Here is a 20,717-nt window from a genome sequence, read left to right on the forward strand (position 1 = left end):
TGCAGATAACCTTGTGTTCAGACCTTTGATTGGCCCATTGGCAAACCATATCAGCAAATTGGAATTTGATTAGAAGCAGATGCTGCTAAAATGCTAGCGTGATTTTCTCTACTTCTTCATAATGGTGCCAGTTTTTATTTCTCAGGTAGATGGCTTACTTCCTACAACAGAAATTTGGGATAAATGGCATTTTTGTTGATTTGCAACCTCCTCTGTGACCAGTCTGTTTCTCCCTATTGTTCTTCCCTTTGAGTTATTTAGGTTAGTGCCTGTACCTACCAGAGACATTAGCATTAACACTGAGCTGTGCAGTAAAGACAGTTTGAGAGTGATTAGCTCCCCTCATGCTGTATGGGCTCATTAGCATTTACTGTGGAACCAGGATTCAGCCCTCTATGTTTGCTCAATGTCATGTCATGTACTGCAAAGGACAGAGCCAGGACAGAGCCAGTCTGTGAGCGATCTACTGTACATGCTTTCATCTCCCTTTATCATTCCTGCTGCTACTGCCGGATTTGAATAATCCTCTGGGAAACACATGTGAATAACTCACAAGATTTTATCATGGTCATCCACATTTTAACTTGTTGTCAGACAAGGTCTTAGAGTGAGCACTTGTGTCACAGAAACAGCTGGACCCCCATTTAACCAGTGGCCGTCTCTCTAAAAGCCTCTGAAAGGGATAGCAGTAATTGGTTGGAATCCCATGTTGATTGGTAAGCTGACAGGGGAGAAAGATGGAAGACAGAGGATGAAGGGAGGAAGACAGAGGATGAAGGGAGGAAGACAGAGGATGAAGGGAGGAAGACAGAGGATGAAGGGAGGAAGATAGGGAGGAAGATAAAGGAGGAATGGAAATGGAGGAAGATAGAGGCTGAAGGGAGGAAGATGGAGGAAGATGGAGGATGAAGGGAGGAAGATGGATGATGAATGGAGGAAACTGGAGGATGAAGGGAGGAAGATGGAGAATGAAGGGAGGAAGATGAAGGGTGGAAGATAGGGAAGGAAGATGGAGGAAGATGGAGGATGAACGGAGGAAGATAGGGGAGGAAGATGGAGGATAATGGGAGGATGGTGAAGGGAGGAAGATGGAAGATGGAGGATGAAGAGAGGAGGATGAAGGGAGGAAGATGGAGGATGAAGGGAGGAAGATGGAGGATGAAGGGATGAATATGGATGATGAAGGGATGAAGATAGATAATGAAGGGAGGAAGATGGAGAGTGGAGTGCCTGATGTGTAGGTGTTGTGTAAGAAGCTTCTCCCCCTACCTCCCTCACCCTCCCTCCTAGACCATACTCCCCTCCTCCGTCCATAGAGCTAGGAGATGAATGTGCCAGCCTGACATTGTGTAACTTCCTCTCCACTGTGACTCCATCCATTAGACTAACTCCTTATGTGCTGGACCCTGAGCCTCAATCAGGGCCATCCATGCCCCAGCTCCCCCCAGAGAGACCTCACACAGGCAGGCTACTCCTGCAGATACACTCACTATCAACACAGGCCGCAGGGCCCAAGGTTTACACAACCACAACCTCTCTCTCAAGGATGGATACTGATTCTTGGAATCAGTTTTACAGGGGAACAAAATGTCATGCCCGTTGTCAAATGATCTGTTTCAATGTATGTCTAAATGAAACTGCTAATTTGTTGAGGCATATTTCACAATATTACACTTCAGGCACGGTGGTTTAGAAAAGGGTGTTGTATGGGTGGTGTATGCTGTGACTTTGCCTGTGGTTGTATGCCCTCTAGTGGCCAAGTGTACCCTACCCAATGGATTCAGCCTCGAGCTTGAAAGTCTAAAAGATTTGCATTCAGGAAATTGATTTTGTCATTATGGTCTGTGACCACCCACTGCTGAACCCTCCCTCTGTTTAGGGTAAACTGAGGTTAGAGATGTCATTGTGCACGCTCCTCTATTTGTGTACTCTCCAGGACCAGGGAAGAGGCCCAGCAGTCACTGAGTATGTAACCCAGGCTTACAGATGTAGGAACTTAATTTGGTCACCCTCTTGCAGGAGAACTTTCCTGCAGTGCAAGACTTTTAAAATGTTTTGTGTATTTGAGGTTTAAAAAGGCTTCTACTTTTTCAAGTTTGGCCTTTTCCCTTGTATTATTCACCACAATGTATTAACCACTACAAATATTGCCATAATAATTCACATTCTCCTGTTGTGGCAAACTGGTTCAAATGAAGATGTCAACTTTCATGTGCACACTCCTCTGTGCATGTAGCTAGCTGAGTTGTCTGGCTGGCAGAGAGAGGGGGACAGGGGACGGGACGGGAGGGGGAGAACACTGTCATACCCAATCAGCCAAGACCTTCTATCTGTGTCTCCTTCAGCCTGCTGTCTGTCCTGTCTGACTAAATATAGCAAGAGAGAAACAAGCTAACCCCCTGGTTCTAACTTCTCACAGACACACCAGTCCAAATACAGTCAATCAAAGATGTCACAAAGTGCTCATACAGAAACCCAGCCTAAAACCCCAAAGAGCAAGCAATGCAGATGTAGAAGCACGGTGGCTAGGAAAAACTCCCTAGAAAGGCAAGGACCTAGAAAGAAACCTAGAGAGGAACCAGGCTCTGAGGGGTTGCCAGTCCTCTTCTGGCAGTGCCGGTGGAGATTATAAGAGTACATGGTCATTAAGGCCAGATTGTTCTTCAATATATTCAAAAGTTCATAGATGACCAGCAGGGTCAAATAATAATCCCAGTGGTTATAGAGGGTGCAACAGTTAAGCACCTCAAGAGTAAATAAATGTCAGTTGGATTTTCTTAAACGAACATTCAGAGGTCAAGACACCAGGTGTGGTAATCTTGACAGAAAACTTTGTTCTTTTCTCATTTGATATCGACTTTGAATTTGTCACATTAGAAGAAGTCATTTGGTAGCCTTTTGGGCAGTTTCGTTTTATTTTCCGCTTACAGCGGCAATCAACAGTAGAAACAATAACAAAGGTATCCCTGCCTCTGTTTCAGTAAGAAGCTACGGGATGGGGCTGGAGAAATTATAGTTTTAACCATCTATTCAACTGTGAGGCTATATAGTGTTTGTTTAAATGTCCTTTATTTGGAGTAAAACAAATGTATATTTGGGGTTATGATGGGGTCCGACTGTTGGACTAAGCTCATGAAGCATTTCTAAGTTATATTCTTCAAGAATCAATGGGTGCATATCATTAATTTATAAGTAAAAACATGTATGTAACAACTGCAGATTGCCCCTTTAATATTATTATCCTGTGTGTTAACATCTTTGAACACGTACACATTTCCTCTATGATATTTTTACCTTTAGTTAAACAGTGAGCCACCATTGAGACCTGGGTCTCTTTCACAAGGGAGCCCTGCACATACAATTCATAGACAAATCAAATCTAAATGAGATTATTAAGTAAGATATAATACAGTACAACAAGCAATCAAGAGAAACAGACACATTCCTCAGCAAATAGTTCCCCAATCAACGTGTGTAATTGCCCAAGCTGCATCAGAGCGTCCAACTGCAGTGTATTTTACAGTTGGTTCCAAAAATGAGATTTAAAACTGAAGGCGGATTTACCTAATTCGGTGGAGGCCCAAGGAACTTCAAGAGTTAACCAACCCTGTGAGCAGGTCTGGTATCCGATGTTTTTTTATACTTGAACAACGAAGTTAGATAAGTTGGCCTTCCACATTAAGGTCCTTTAAAGATGAACCATCTGTGATGTGTGTGGATTGTTAAACAGCCATACAATAGGATGTCCTTTGTGGGAAGGCTAGATACAGGAGAATTCGTGTTTTAAGCCAACAGAGGCCAGTCACTGAGCTGAGGTTAGATGATTCCAGTACATTTTACGCTCTACTTCCTGTTTAGAGGAGGTTTAAAGACATGCTCCAGTATTTTGGCGACTAAGAAAATATTTTTTAAACCTCCCACTTTGGGTTGGTTGTGTCATACATGCATAATCTATAAGCAGAATTACTGCTATACATTGCAGGGCGGGCCCAACAGCTCAGTGGACACAGCAGAGAGTGCAAGAGAGAGAACAATGACGTGATGCACATGTCTGTGTAACAATTTAGCTTCCGTCCCTCTCTTCACCCCTACCTGGGCTTGAACCAGGGACCCTCTGCACACATCGACAACAGCCACCCTCGAAGCATCGTTCCCCATCGCGCCAAGAAAGCCACGGCCCTTGCAGAGCAAGGGGAACCAATACTTCAAGGTCTCAAAGCGAGTGACTTCACCGATTGAAACGCTATTAGCGCGTACCCCGCAAACTAGCTAGCCATTTTACATCGGTTACATCTGCCCATATGTGAAGTAGTACGCAATTTACTGGGATCACTTTGTCTCGTGGGTGCTACTTTCAGAACTACTGGCTAAAAAGTATTCCAAAGTAGGGATTTCCTCTTCCTATTTTGTTATTGTTATCTGATTGACAGACTGACAGACAGCACTCAGTGATAACGAGGGAGGATCCAAGTTTCCTAGCAGAATAATACATCACAACAGAGAGATACAAGTGATTGTTTTTGTTTCCTACTATTGTTTTAAAGGAATCATGGTGATTTCCCTAGGGTGTTATTTTCCAGGAATATCTGGGCAGGCAAGGAGGGAGGGAGGCAGCTGCAGTGAAAACATTGGGGATTGGGAATCTAAAGCTGCAAGAGAGAGGATATGGTTTATTGAGTATCACCTGTTCTTCTTAATGCTAATGATACAGGCAACTGTCAGCGGGAGGCAAAGGTAAATAAGGTGCATGTAGGATGCTGGTCTCACACAACACTTTGGAACACTTTACTTAGTCATTCAACTTATCGAAAGAGCTAACATTTTGAAAGAGCAATAGTTTGTATTTTGTCTGCCAACAGATTGTCATTGTTTCATGACTTACAAGTGGCCCCATTTGTAGATATTTGAAAGAACAAGAGTCATGCTTCAAGCTTTCCCAGACTGTGCTATGTTTACCCTCGCAGCCAAACGGAACAACTAAGAGAACTGTTTCCTTATCGTTAAATGACAGGCCAAATGGACCTTCCCAAATGGCTTTTGTTGAGGAACCAATTAAGAATGACTCTCTATCAGACTAATCTGCCTTTTGACTGCGGTCCAATATTAGCAAGATCTGCTGTCTCTTAAGGCTAGAAGTAGTTTTCATTTGGAAGGGGAGATTATGGTCTTAAAACGCACTATGCTGCCAGAGGAGAATGTTGAGAATGATGCACTTTTAGTAGGATATGCAATTCATCATATCTGCCTAGAGGTGACCTGTGTGTCATATTGCTCTGAGCGGATGGGATAGGACATAGCATGCTAGTGTGTGTGATGCCTGTGACACATGATGTCTGGCTCCGTGCAGAAAAAACACACGGAGAGACAAATACTATTGCACGCATGATGAGTACTTGAATTGTAATGTTTACGATAAAAGAAACTCGTAAATGTGCGTGCGCATCATCTTTTGAAACACACACACACACACACACACACACAGAGGAGACAGTGATGCATCACCTCAGCTCCCATCCCTTTGAAATTGTACCCATTCCGGACAGCTCTATCACACCGCCTGCGGGCTGGGCCCCTGAAGGGAGCAGGTGCATCTCAGTCCACAACACATATGGACTACTCCTGTCTGTGGCTGTTAGAGGAAAAGGAAGGACAGGGTAGTACAGGAGTGACTGGTGGCAGCCAGACCGGACCAAAGCAGAGCAGGGCAGCAGGTGATGTTGTCATGTGACCTATTTAGAACAGATTAAGCCAGAGGCTGACTAAAAACATCTGAGCTCCTCATTGTCATGATGCTAATGTATTAGAGGAATGGGGGAACATGGGGACCATGGAGGACATGCAGAACATCATTTACAATGTATGTAGCAGACTTCCTCCTTATCTTTAAATATCAGTGGGTTTTTTGGGGGTTGTTGTTTGATTGAAATGCTTGTTAAACCCGGGAGGGAATAAGGAATTAGAGATAATCTACAGTGATGCTGGACCAAATAGTGTAGTGTGGGCCGGCCATTCGTTGGTCCAATTCCTCCTGAGGTGATGCTGGAGGGTGTTACCTTGCCTGGGCTGGGATGTTCAATCCCTCCTTCTCTCATTGACCTTTAATACACAACATTCATACATACTGTACATGATGTCCCATCTGTTCTCTCCTCCTCTCCTCACCTCCCTGGCCCCTTCACAGCAGGGTCATCTGGGCTGAGGGAGGGATGGGGGGGATGTAGTGACAGAGGGAGGGAGGGAGGACAGGCTATCACACCACTCAAACCCCTAATCAACATGAATAGACCATCTGTTATCCTAGGCAGAGCAATATGAACACTGTAATAGTTAATCTTACAACTGTGATAGATCACATTGATCATACTGGAAGATGTAGAGAGCAGCTGACCTGCTCATTCATTCAGTTTTATCAAAGCTTGAAGTGGTAAAATGTATCTAGTTTTTCCTGTGAGAAATACAGTATCTGCTGTTACGGATATTTCTCATCACATGTAAGCTCTCAATGAGAAAAGAGCAGCTGAGAGAGATTGAGCGTTGAGCAGCCCGTCAGTTCTGTAATACTGAGGTCTGATTTGTTGGCATGTTTTCCATGCCTCAGATCCCGTGTGTGGTGTGTCTGTGATGGGGTTGTAAACCCCGGGCCAGACCGGGCAGGCTGCTCTGGGTTCAACGGATGGTCAAACGCAGCCAGCCACCCAGAGACAGATCTCACAGATCCATCCATCCACGCAATACACTTCTCCTGCCTCTCTCTGACACACCAGCAAATGAGACATGGAAAGCCAGAAGGGTTGACTCATAAATTGACAAACCTGCAGTGTGGCACATTTTTACATACAGTCTGTCAATATTCATCTATACTTCCCCATACAATGAAGTGGGGTTCAGGATCAGGTATCTTGTTGGTGTTCAGTCAACTGTGTACATATTCCAGAGGATGACTCAATCTGGCTGTGGGGAGCCTGCCAGTGCAGTGCTACTTTGACTAAAGCTCAGAATGTCTGGCTGCTGCTGCTGGAAGGAAGACATGAAGGAAGACAAGTCTGGCACAGACCTTTTAACCAAGTCTCAGTAGTAATACAAATGTACGTGTTGGTTTGAGAAGACAGAATTACAATGAAATACATTTTCACAATCAAAGTGGTAGAAAAAGTACCCAATTGTCATACTTTAGTAAAAGTAAATATACCTTAATAGAAATTGACTCAAGTAAAAGTGAAAGTCACCCAAGTATACTTAAGTATCAAAAGTAAATGTAATTGCTAAAATATTCTGAAGTATCAAAAGTAAACATAAAATTAAAATGATTTATATTAATATCAGACAGCACCATTTCTTTTTTTCATGTATTTTTATGGGCAGCCAGAGGAACACTCCAACACTCAGACATCATTTACAAATAAAGCATTTGTGTTTAGTGAGTCCTCTGGATCAGAGGGAGTAGTGATGACCAGGGATGTTCTCTTGATAAGTACGTGAATTGGATCATTTTCCTGCCCTGCTAAGCATTCAGAATGTAACGAGTACTTTTGGCTGTCAGGGAAAATGTATGCAGTAAAAGTACATTCTATTTACATTAATGTAGTGAAGTAAAAGTAAAAGACCCATCTGGTTGCACTTAGTGGGATTATCATTTGTTTTTCAAGAGGACAATGACCCAACACACCTCCAAGCTGTGTAAGGGCTATTTGACCAAGAATGAGAGTGATGGAGTGCTACATCAGATGACCTGGCCTCCACAATCACCCAACCTCAATCCAATTGAGATGGTTTGGGATGAGTTGGATCGCAGAGTGAACGAAAAGCAGTGCTCAGCATATGTGGGAACTCCTTCAAAGGGTGACTACTTTGAAGATTCTGAAATCTAAAATATATTTTGGATTTGTTTAACCCTTTTTTGGTTACGACATAATTCCATATGTGTTATTTCATAGTTTTGATGTCTTCACTATTATTCTACAGTGTAGAAAGAAAAACCCTTGAATGAGTAGGTGTGTCCAAACTTTTGACTGGTACTGTACATGTACTGAGCGTGTCTGATGCTCAGCAAAAAAAGAAACGTCCCTTTTTCAGGACCCTGTCTTTCAAAGATGATTCGTAAAAATCATAATTTCACAACTTCTAAAGGGTTTAAACACTGTTTCCAATGCTTGTTCAATGATCCATAAACAATGAATAAACATGCACCTGTGGAACGGTCGTTCAGACACTAACAGCTTACAGGTAGGCAAGTAGGTCACAGTTATGAAAACTTAGGACACTAAAGAAGCATTTCTACTGACTCTGAAAAACACCAAAAGAAAGATGCCCAGGGTCCCTGCTCATCTGCGTGAATGTGCCTTAGGCATGCTGCAAGAAGGCATGATGACTGCAGATGTGTCCAGGGCAATAAATTGCAATGTCCGTACTGTGAGACGCCTAAGACAGCGCTACAGGGAGACAGGGCGGACAGCTGATCGTCCTTGCATTGGCAGAACACGTGTAACAACACCTGCACAGGATCGGTACATCCGAACATCACACCTGCGGGACAGGTACAGGATGGCAACAACTGCCGGAGTTACACCAGGAACGCACAATCCCTCCATCAGTGCTCAGACTGTCCGCAATAGGCTGAGAGGCTGGACTGAGGGGTTGAAGGCCTGTCCTCACCAGACATCACCGCCAACAACGTTGCCTATGGGCACAAACCCACCGTCGCTGGACCAGACAGGATTGGCAAAAAGTGCTCTTCACTGACGAGTCGCGGTTTTGTCTCACCGGGAGTGATTGTCAGATTTCCGATGACCTTCCAGCATGACAATGCCACCAGCCATACTACTCGTTCTGTTCCAACCCTCCTCCTCTCGCTGCTGCTGACCTTTACAGATTCTGCCGTTATGCTCCTGAAGTTGGCGGTAATAGTCTACACCAGGGGTCGGCAACCTTTTTCCATTTGGAGTGCCAATTTATTTTACAATTGCATGCCAATTATGATTTTCATATGCACATGTTCATGGAACAATTTAATTTATTTTGCAATAGTCTGTATCTCAAAATCATTGTCATGTGGTTAATTGAAATTGTTTCTAAATGAAATGATGCATCAAATATTGTGGGCCCTCAGTTTCCCACACCAGTGAGCTCGGGACAGACACAGCTGTATGCTGTCCCTTGTGTCCCTTGTGTCTCTTGTACAAGGGATAAGAAGTCATCAGGTATTTTATGACATTTTTCCCTTTGATGCCGAGTGGTAGAAATACATTGAGGAACTATTGTCATTCTCAATGGATTCTATAAACATGCTTTGTTTACTTGCTGTTTGAGGTGAAGAAAAAATGACTTTGTTTAGACAATCATAAATACTTTTAGACATCCCCAAATGGGCATATTTATAGGCCTACATTAGCATGCAGGCCAGGTAGCCTAGGCCTGCTTTTTATGCGTAATCGGGCGCGTCCTTACCCAACATTGACAGGTGTGCCCCTAACAAAAGACCATTAATAAATTGATAATATGTGTAAATGGAATGAAATTAACCAAAATGTGTTTCTCACAAGTGTAGCATAGGTTGTGAGCTCTGCAAACCATGTGTCCACTCTGACAATGAGAACGGTAAACAACTGTAATAATAATATATTGAATGCATTAACAGAAATTTCTGTAACCAAACGAGCATTGTAGATTAGAAATGATGGGAATTAACCGTAAATGTTGGCCATTACTGGGGACATATGTCATGTGGAATTGATAGACACTAACAATCAAAGGGCAAACAATTCACACAATGAAGTTATGAAACAATGAATGCGAACAAAGTGGCAGGAAAGAGATGTCTTTGTGCATCTTAGCCACACTCCCCTTCTTCTTGGACCATGGAATCCTCAATGAATAGTCCACTTTTTTTTGCAACTTTTTGACTAAAACAATCTCGGTTGTATTGACAAAACAATCGACAAGTCAATTAAACAGGGTCAGCCCTAAGAGGGATGTTGTCGCCCTGTTGTTTGATGTTGGCGATTACCTGCCTGGCATCAGGGTCTCCAGGACCAGAGCAGAGTCCTGGGGCCTGACAGTCCCGTTCCAGCGGTGCAAAGCTTTTTACCAGGCGGACGACTCCTCCAAGGCAGGAAAGGCTCCCTCGGGCCCTTTCACCTAACCACCTCTGCCGAGGATTTGTGGTGAAGTGGAGTCATTGAGCCACTTGTTCTGAGAAGTGGGCCAGATGGACTTCGACCAACTCTCCACCACCTTGGGCGAGAGAGATGTTCAGCGATGAGATATGTTTAGCCTGGGCTATAGCTACATTGGTGAACTCACCAATAAGAGTCTGCTTATGGTTCAGGTTAGCTGGGGAAGGCCCCTCTGCAGCCCGCCCGTTATCATCCATCATCCGGTCACACCAAAGGCACATTTTCCAGACACCCCTGTTCCGTATGCTGTCTGTCCTTCTGGTTAGTGAACATCTCACAGTGGTAGCATTAGACACTCAATGGTTGGCCATTGATATCCATTGGATAGCCGTCGGTAGCCATAATGCTAAAGAACAAAGCAGTCTTGCCACAGTTAGCAGCCCTATAGTCCAGTAAGGTGGTGTGTTCCATGAAAAGCTCAAATAGGCTACAAAAACAAAAAACAAGGGCATCAGTTCGGACCTGTACAGGCCGTCGGTCGATACACTCAAGTAAGTAAAATATAAAATAGCCTATAAGTTAGGATAAAATAGCTCACAGACGAGTTGAACAACTCGCTCTAAACATAACTTGCGTCATCCCAGAATGCAATGCTGGGGAATATTATGATGGCACCTTGTGATCTTCCATCAGAGTGTGAAGGCCTTGAATGATGTAGAGACCATGTTGGTACAGTAGGTGAGGTTAGCGGTCAGAGAATAAGAGAGGCGAGGGAAAGAGAGAAACAGCGAGAGTCCTCCCAACTCCAGTTGAATAAGCTGGGCATTGAGCTGTTCATGCTGAATGGACAGTAAATTTTTTGTTCACTTTTATTCTGGCATTGGGAAGTAAAACTGTGAGGATTACTTTTTGTAATGATTACTACAATACACAACTTTAAAGACTATAATCCTTTATCTCTCCTAGCATACCAAACACTACTAGTAGGATGAATCCTACTCCTGCATGACTGTGCATCAAGGCACACGATTTAGTGAAACAGGTCCACTTGGTCCTTGACTCAAACTATGGGAAGAATAGAAAGGTCAGTGCACTCACTGGCAGACAGGTCAGACAGTGCATTAGTGTTCCTACGTACCTGAGGGGACAAACAAACATGCTTTAGGAGAAGAAAACATCGCCAGGGACATTAGGACTGGTGGGAGCGGAAGGACTTCAAAAGAAACTGACATTCAACATGTTCCAGTAATAGAGTAAATATAAGCTTTCCTTTTTATTGCAGGAGTGCAATCGCTGATCATTTTAGTCATTAAAAGCTCTTCTGCTTGTAGCATCTCTCTCCAAACTGTGGTACTGCAAGGCAGAGTATGTCTCCTCTAGTATTCTCTCTTACTGGAAGAATAACTATAGAAACACACACTCAATATACGAAGTACACTATTCAGTGTGTGTGTGGGTGGGTGGGTGTAGGTGTGTTGTTGGTTGGGGTTAGGTGCGTGAATGCGTGGATGCCTGTGTGTGTGCTTGTCTGTGGTTTTGCATGCGTCTGTCCCGTTGTCGGTGGAGACTCATCTGATTTGGTTGCCGGAGCAACCGGTCCTAGCTAGTGAGGCACGTTGTTTAATTAAGGTGAGTTGTATTCAGAGGAGAAGAGAACAAACATCTAGAAAACTCAGAGCAGAGCGGCAGGCTTCACTCTCTCCCTTCTCTCTCTCTCTTATTTCTTTCTCCCAATCCCAGTATGGGCGGGGAGGGGCACTGTGTCAGAGAGGGAGGGAGAAAGGAGAAGAGAGCTAAGAGCATTGAGAGAGAGAAATAAAGAGAAAGGGAGTGTGTGAGAGAGCAGGTGTGTGACAGGCAGAGGCAGAGAGTTGAGAGAGAGAGAGAGTCCAAGCCATCTGCTTTTTAACTGATCTCTGATAAATGTATCCAGGAGCAACACTGCTCACAGCTGACACAGAGTGAGTAACTTACTTTGCTCTTATTTCTGTTTCATCATGTTTGTTCTGATAGTACCTACGGCTTTTACTTTATGACCCTATGATTTCATTCTGTAGCATTATATATAGGTTGGATTTGTTATGTAATCTGTGTTGTGGGGGGGGGGGGGTGAAGCTGTGGCAGCTGTGTGCTTCCTGCAGACTGATATGCAGGAGTTTTACGTAGAGGCAGGCAGGCAGGCGGGCGTGCAGGCTTTGGGCGTGCGGGACTCTGGATGAGAACATAATGATGTTTGTTTCCAACATTAGGGCTGTTTTCCTAATTAGGTGAAATCTGCTTTGTGTTTTGTTTCCTTGCCACGATACTAAGGAGTTTCATGATACTGGTATGGTCATGGCCCTAGTAAGGAGAGAGGAGAGAGGGTTCCCTACTGCTCTGATGTGATATCGTTGTTATTTATGTGCTCTGACAGTTTGTGTGTGGTGCATGGTACAGTGTGTTTCCTCTCTCCTGATTCATGTCATTGGGGAAGAATGAGTCATCTATATTAGAACTATGCACACTTGCAATCACTCACTCAAGTCGCTAATCTCTTTCCAAACTTCTGACAGATCTTCTCTCTCTAAATTACACATCTAAATTAAATACATCCCACAACCACCAGGACCACCTCCTCCTTAGGGAGTTAGTCTGCTGGCTGGTGTGTGTGTACTCCAGCACTGTCCATCCACTGTGTGTGTGTCTGGGTGTGTGTGTACTCCAGCACTGTCCATCCACAGTGTGTGTGCGTGCATGTGTGTGTCTGGGTGTGTGTGTACTCCAACACTGTCCATCCACTGTGTGTGTGTGTGCATGTGTGTGTCTGGGTGTGTGTGTACTCCAGCACTGTCCATCCACTGTGTGTGTGTCTGGGTGTGTGTGTACTCCCGCACTGTCCATCCACAGTGTGTGTGTGCGTGCATGTGTGTGTCTGGGTGTGTGTGTACTCCAGCACTGTCCATCCACAGTGTGTGTGTGTGCATGTGTGTGTCTGGGTGTGTGTGTACTCCAGCACTGTCCATCCACTGTGTGTGTGTCTGGGTGTGTGTGTGTACTCCAGCACTGTCCATCCACAGTGTGTGTGTGTGCATGTGTGTGTCTGGGTGTGTGTGTACTCTAGCACTGTTCATCCACAGTGTGTGTGCGTGCATGTGTGCGTCTGGGTGTGTGTGTGTGTGTGTATTCCAACACTGTCCATCCACAGTGTGTGTGCGTGCATGTGTGTGTGTGTACTCCAGCACTGTCCATCCACAGTGTGTGTGCGTGCGTGCATGTGTGTATAAGGGGGTGTGTCTGTGTGTGTGTGTGTACTCCAGCACTGTCCATCCACAGTGTGTGTGCGTGCATGTGTGTGTCTGGGTGTGTGTGTACTCCAGCACTGTCCATCCACAGTGTGCGTGCATGTGCGTGCATGTGCGTGTCTGAGTGTGTGTGTGTGTGTGCACTCCGGCTCCGTCCATACACAGTGTTTGTGTCAGGTCTAATTAGCTGTGTTGGGCAGCTGAAGTTCTGTCTTGATCTCTCACGAGACAGACTGGAGCTGCCTGCATGGCCTCATTGTATTCCACTAAAGACACACTGGTTTCAGCTTCATCTCCTCAAGAGACTGTCAATCAGGAGGGTCTCTCTTTCAGTAAGATGACGAGAGCTGCTATATCAATCACTCAGCTCAGCTCAGTCAGTCAGGCAGTCAGACACAGCAAATGTGATGATGACTTTACCATCATGAATATGTTTAAACACATATTGTAATCTATGACTCATACAGCCTAGTCATACAGCCTGCTCCGTATACCTTTTTAAACTAATCTGACAGCGACTGGAAATTTGCTTTATTCAGCCTCACCAACCAACAACCCATACCTCTACTCACCACTATATTAATTCACAATTTTTAAAAATCTTAATTTACACCTGCCATGTTCTCTTATAATCTCCACCCGGCACAGCCAGAAGAGGACTGGCCACCCCTCATAGCCTGGTTCCTCTCTAGGTTTCTTCCTAGGTTCTGGTCTTTCTAGGGTGTTTTTCCTAGCCACCGTGCTTCTACACCTGCATTGTTTGCTGTTTGGGGTTTTAGGCTGGGTTTCTGTACAGCACTTTGAGATATCAGCTGATGTAAGAAGGGCTATATAAATAAATTTGATTGGTTGATTGTCAGCAACGGGTCTGGCTGAAATAGCAGAATCCACTAATTTGAAGGGGTGTCCACATGCTTTTGTATATACAGTGTATGCATATTGATGGATGTCACCCCTATGACATGATGTACTAGCAATATCATGGTATTCACTATAACTGTGGCATTGTGTTCCATGGGGATTTTGTATGTTTAATATTGTGTTTTATGCTCCTTTGCTGCAAAACCAATTGCTCTCTGGGACAAATCCAGTTTAAACTTGATCTTCATCTGGACACAGTGGGATTCACAATCAGGGAGAAATGGCTATACATTTCCTGTATTCACCAGAAATGTTGACTGTAACATATTCTTCAGTCTCAAGCTGGTTTCTACAAGATATTGAAAGTCACCCTTTAGCTCAACTCTCATATCCCCAGAAACCTTATTTAGCCTGAAATGTAATACAATATATTTTCCTCCGGTCACTGAGTCATCATATCTATTATCTAATAATGCCCTACTGCCAGAACAATAGAGGAAGGAAGTCAGAGCAGAGATGAGGAGTTAGAATGATATTGGATTACTCAGTCTCTTCATACTGCTCTTCAACCTCAGTTTACTGTTTACACCGTAGGCCATTGTGATGCTTCCCAGAATGGGCACCACGCTGCAGCCAGTGTTTCCTAAATAGCTGTGTATTGTGTTGTGTTGCAGTTGTAAGGGATTCGAACCCTAGAACCCTGAGGCATTCAGCCACATTGTTTATTCCCCTTCTCTCCCCTCATGACCTCAATGTGATATGAGGGACTTATTCTGATCTGTCTGATGTTCATGTTTCTCTCTGTGTGTTTTCTGTGTTTGTAGGAAACAAAATGGGGGTGACCCCCGGATCTCTACCACACTAGATCCACCGCTGTTCCAGCCCCTGTTGTCCCCTCTCCCGTACACCGCTCCACCGTTCCTCAAGGTAGGAGGGGAGGGTGGGGTGGGAGCGGAGTGGATAGATGGAGAGGTTTGGATTTGTGTGCTGTGGACACCCGTCCTCAGCTTACACCCCCCAGCATAACCTACACTCACTTACCCTATGTTCTCTGTGTCTGTACTCACCGTGTCTGTTCTGTCAGTTATGCCTGTCTGTACTCACCATGTCTGTTCTGTCTGTCTGTACTCACCATGTCTGTTCTGTCTGTCTGTACTCACCCTGTCTGTTCTGTCATTTCTGTCTTATGTCTGTCTGTACTCACCCTGTCTGTTCTGTCAGTTCTGTCTGTCTGTACTCACCCCGTCTGTTCTGCCAGTTCTATCTGTCTGTACTCACCATATCTGTTCTGTTCTGTCTGTACTGACCCTGTGTAACATGAGACTGTACTCATACTGTCGGTCCTGTGTCTCTCTATTCTCTACCCTAAAGCCTGTCTGAATAATATTGATTCTGAAGGTAAAATGACCCTGTCCCAAAACCACAATGTGTCACCTACCTTACTAATGTACTACTATACTGCTTATGGCTTACAGTGACTTGGCAACCTAACTCTAAATTCATTCACAATTCAAATTGTGGCAATAGTAGTTGTCAAAATACTTGTCATCAGCACCCATTTCCAAACGATCCATTTCAAAGAATATATACCTTTTGACAGGTCTGACATCTGAATGTAATGGTTAGAATGAGAAACAGATCAAGACAGTGTTCTGAGATTGGGTTATTTAGATTGGGTTATTTAGATTGGGTTATTTAGATTGGGTTATTTAACTTGAATCATTCACTTCCCTTGATAATCCAGCCAACACCCATGCATAGTTCTTTGAGTAGGCCTTCCCGACATTAGACCTAAGTAGCAGACCAAGAGTCGAAGGATTGAATTTTGAGGAGGGGATGGATAGACGGTGTGAGAAGCAGGAAGTAGAGAGGGAGTCGTGGACGGTTTACCAGATCAAGAGTCAGTGAGCATTGTGGTGAAATCAGGCCAATCCCTAATTAACACCATCTGTGAAGGATTGGACCATTACAGTCATCTGTAGCATTACAATGAGAAGGCCGTGTGTTAAAGGAATACTTCAGGATTTTGGCAATGATGCCCTTTATCTACTTCCCCACAGTCAGATGAGCTTGTGGATACCGTTTTTATGTCTCTGTGTCCAGTATGAAGGAAGCAGTTTCCCTAGCCAATGCGAACTAGGATGGTATCCTCATTGCCAAAATCCCTGACATGTCTACCTTAGATCAGCCTCTCAGAATAGTACTACAGACAAACAAGCAACCCAGAAAAGGATTAAAAACAGCCCATATTAAAATACTGTATGTATTCTGAGAAAAGGCTCATGAAATTGACAACTTACTAACATCAGAAAACATTCATATTCTGTCCATCTCTGAAATATTATTTTAAGGCATTGCTGAGAGATCGTAGGTGGTGCTTATTGATAATTGTTGGAATGAGGGGTACTGTGTGGGTACTGTGAGGGTCAGAGCCCTCTGCAAAGGGCAGTCATTCGTATGTGCACACATACACACACACACACACACACACACACACAGCGTCAAGGTCGGTCAGAGACTGCGTCACATGGCACATGACTCCTACCAACTTTAACTGAATAAAATAAATCAGACTTTTTTTCCCAACCATAGAGATTAGATTAAATATGACCTGCTGCTTTCTCTTCTAAATGTCTCCGCTCTGGAATTACTGTATATTAGCACATTGTTGCTCTGACTTCATGGAGGTACACATTGTTGCTCTGACTTCATGGAGGTACACATTGTTGCTCTGACTTCATGGAGGTACACATTGTTGCTCTGACTTCATGGAGGTACACATTGTTGCTTTGACTTCATGGAGGTACACTTGTTCCTCTGACTTCATGGAGGTACACATTGTTGCTCTGACTTCATGGAGGTACACATTGTTGATCTGACTTCATGGAGGTACACATTGTTGATCTGACTTCATGGAGGTACACATTGTTCCTCTGACTTCATGGAGGTACACATTGTTGCTCTGACTTCATGGAGGTACACATTGTTGCTCTGACTTCATGGAGGTACACATTGTTCCTCTGACTTCATGGAGGTACACATTGTTGTTCTGACTTCATGGAGGTACACATTGTTGATCTGACTTCATGGAGGTACACATTGTTGCTCTGACTTCATGGAGGTACACATTGTTGCTCTGACTTCATGGAGGTACACATTGTTGATCTGACTTCATGGATGTACACATTGTTTCACTTGACTTTGACCAAAGGTGATAAACATGGTGTAACATGCCATTGTAGCGACTGGCAGTTCTACTGTAATTATTTCAGTTCTACTGTCAATTTCATCATTTCACAGACCAGGAACAGTCATGCAAGCACAGTCATCCCTGTCGCAATAAGCTCAGAGGACATGGAAATTGTATTTTATCCCAGAGAAAGAAGTGAAATCAATGTAAGTAACCCAATCTATGTTCCTTTAACTTTTAGTTCCGAGGGTATTGTCAGCAATAATCATATGCCCATAGAATGTCCACTGTTTGTTATGAACTTGAGTGAAGACCCAAACGCGGTTTTAACAGAAAACAGAGTTCTTTAATAAAAAACAGGAATGGCATAAATCCTCTTCCAACGTAGTCAATGGAACAAAAGAACGTAGTATAATGCAGGTTGCACCTGCCATGCAGACTCCGACAGGACAGGACAAGGTGGAAGCAAACGAGACGACAGCTTGCTTCTGGCATCAAAAAACACAAACAAGAATCAGACACTGAAAGTAGCAGGAACAGAGAAAGAAATAGAGACCTAATCAGGGGGGAAGAGAGAACAGGTGGGGAAAGAGAGAATGAGCTAGTTAGGGGAAATGTAGAACAGCTGAGGGATGAGAGACAGAGAAGGTAACCTAAAAAGACCAGCAGAGAGAGAGAATGAAGAGAAAGGACAGGAACAGACATAACAAGACATGACACTGTTTCCACTGAAACGGTCTGCTTTAGGAAGAAGCGTCTGCGGGCAGACCACTCAGTACAATTGGCTCAAATGTTAATGTCACTGACATGTCTATCTTGGATCAGCCTCTCAGAATAGTACTAAAAACAAACAAGCAACCCAGAAAATGATTAAAAACAGCCCATATTTGCATATTGTATGTATTCTGAGAAACAAGGCTCATGAAATTGACAACTTACCAACATCAGAAAACATTCATTTTCTTTTCATCTCTGAAACACACTTTGATCATTCCTTTGATGATGCAGTAGTATCTCTACATGGTTATAGCATTTACAGGAAAGATAGAAATGCAAATGGAGGAGATGTTGCTATATATGCCCAGAGTCATATTCCTGTTAGGCTGCAGAGGAACTCAAGTCAGATGATATAGTAATAAGTAATACGGCTACAGGTTAATCTATTCTCGTATGAAGTTGCTACAGACCAGCAAGTGCTTAAAGTCACTATTTGAACTATATGTGTGAAATGCTCAATAATGTATGTAATATCAACAGATAGGTATATTTTCTGGGTGACCTAAATATTAACTGCTTGTCATCAAGCTGTCCACTCAAAAAGAGGCTTCAAGCTGTAACCGATTCCAGCAATCTGGTTCAGGTTATCAGTCAACCTACCAGGATATTTTCTAAAAGAGTAGGAACTAAATCATCCACGTGTATTGACCACATCTTTGCTAATGCGGCTGGTCTAAAGCATGATCCACACCCGTCGGATGTAGTGATTATAATGTAATAACCATATCTAGAAAAAAGTTCCAAAGACTGGACTTAAAATTGTGTATAAGCAACCATACAAGAGGTTTGTCAGGTACCCCAGGTAATCTCCTATGTCAAACAAGCATTGGTACACCAGGTAATCTTAGGTTTTATTACATACAGTCGGGAGGAACTACTGGATATAAGAACAGCGTCAACTCACCATCATTACGACCTGGAATACGACTTTCCCGAAGCGGATCCTGTGTTTTGCCCACCACCCAGGACAATGAATCGGATCCCAGCGGGCGAACCAAAACAAAGTTGCCGTAAAAGGGGCAGACGAAGCTGGAGGCGTGCATGGCCACATCCATCGGATGTAGTGATTATAATGTAAGGCTCCGGAGACGGGCACATTGCACACCGCGCCTGAGCATACTACTCGCCAATGTCCAGTCTCTTGACAACAAGGTTGATGAAATCTGAGCACGGGTAGCATTCCAGAGAGACATAAGAGACTGTAAGGTTCTTTGCTTCATGGAAACATGGCTGACTTGAGACACGCTATCGGAGTCGGTACAGCCAGCTGGTTTCTTCACGCATCACGCCGGCAGAAACGAGCATCTTTCTGGTAAGAAGAGGGGCAGGGGGGGATATGCCTTATGATTAACGAGATGTGGTGTGATCATAACAACATACAGGAACTCAAGTCCTTCTGTTCACCTGAGGATTCCTCACAATCAAATGTTGACCGTATTATCTACCAAGAGAATTCTCTTCGATTATAATCACAGCCCCATATATTCCCCCCCAAGCAGACACATCGACGGCCCTGAATGAACTTTATTTGACTCTATGTAAACTGGAAACCACATATCCTGAGGCTGCATTCATTGTAGCTGGGGATTTTAACAAGGGTAATCTGAAAACAAGACTCCCTAAATTCTATCAGCATATTGATTGCGCTACAAGGGCTGGTAAAACCCTGGATCATTGTTATTCTAACTTCCGTGATGCATATAAAGCCCTCCCCCCGCCCTCCTTTTGGAAAAGCTGACCACGACTCCATTTTATTGCTCCCAGCCTATAGACAGAGACTAAAACAGGAAGGTCCCGCACTTAGGTTTGTTCAATGCTGGTCCGACCAATCTGATTCCATGCTTCAAGATTGCTTCGATCACGTGGATTGGGATATGTTCCGCATTGCGTCAAACAACATTGACAAATACACTGATTCGGTGAGCGAGTTTATTAGCAAGTGCATCAGCGATATCGCACCCACAGCAACTATTAAAACATTCCCAAACCAGAAACCATGGATTGATGGCAGCATTCGCGCAGAGCATGCACAGACCAGCTGGCTGGTGTGTTTACGGACACATTCAATCAATCCTTATCCCAGTCTGCTGTTCCCACATGCTTCAAGAGGGCCACCATTGTTCCTGTTCCCAAGAAAGCTAAGGTAACTGAGCTAAATGACTACCGCCCCGTAGCACTCACTTCCGTCATCATGAAGTGCTTGGAGAGACTAGTCAAGGACCATATCACCTCCACCCTACCTTACACCCTAGACCCACTCCAATTTGCTTACTGCCCCAATAGGTCCACAGACGACACAATCGCAACCACACTGCACACTGCCCTAACCCATCTGGACAAGAGGAATACCTATGTGAGAATGCTGTTCATCGACTATAGCTCAGCATTTAAACACCCTAGTACTTTCTAAACTCACCATCAAGCTCGAGACCCTGGGTCTCGACCCCGCCCTGTGCAACTGGGTACTGGACTTCCTGATGGGCTGCCCCCAGGTGG

The 20,717-nt window shown here is 44.1% G+C and overlaps 1 protein-coding gene across 8 annotated transcripts in view; it reads left to right on the forward strand.

The window, feature by feature from the left end:
- Nucleotides 1-20,717, forward strand: part of LOC135504233 (rap1 GTPase-activating protein 1-like) — a 102,301-nt gene that overhangs the window by 35,729 nt on the left and 45,855 nt on the right. For 7 of the 8 annotated variants that reach the window (XR_010450108.1, XM_064922607.1, XM_064922609.1 and 4 more), the window contains one exon: nt 15,079-15,181. Coding sequence is in view for 7 of the 8 variants with exons in the window: in XM_064922607.1 (XP_064778679.1) it covers nt 15,079-15,181 (103 nt within the window). In the remaining variant the exon portion in view is untranslated. Of the gene's footprint in view, nt 1-11,996; nt 12,074-15,078; nt 15,182-20,717 lie in introns of those variants that run through there. The other variant, XM_064922612.1, reaches the window with a different exon arrangement.

Source organism: Oncorhynchus masou, chromosome 18, assembly GCF_036934945.1.
Source record: "Oncorhynchus masou masou isolate Uvic2021 chromosome 18, UVic_Omas_1.1, whole genome shotgun sequence".
In the NCBI taxonomy this organism is placed as follows: Eukaryota; Metazoa; Chordata; class Actinopteri; order Salmoniformes; family Salmonidae; genus Oncorhynchus; species Oncorhynchus masou.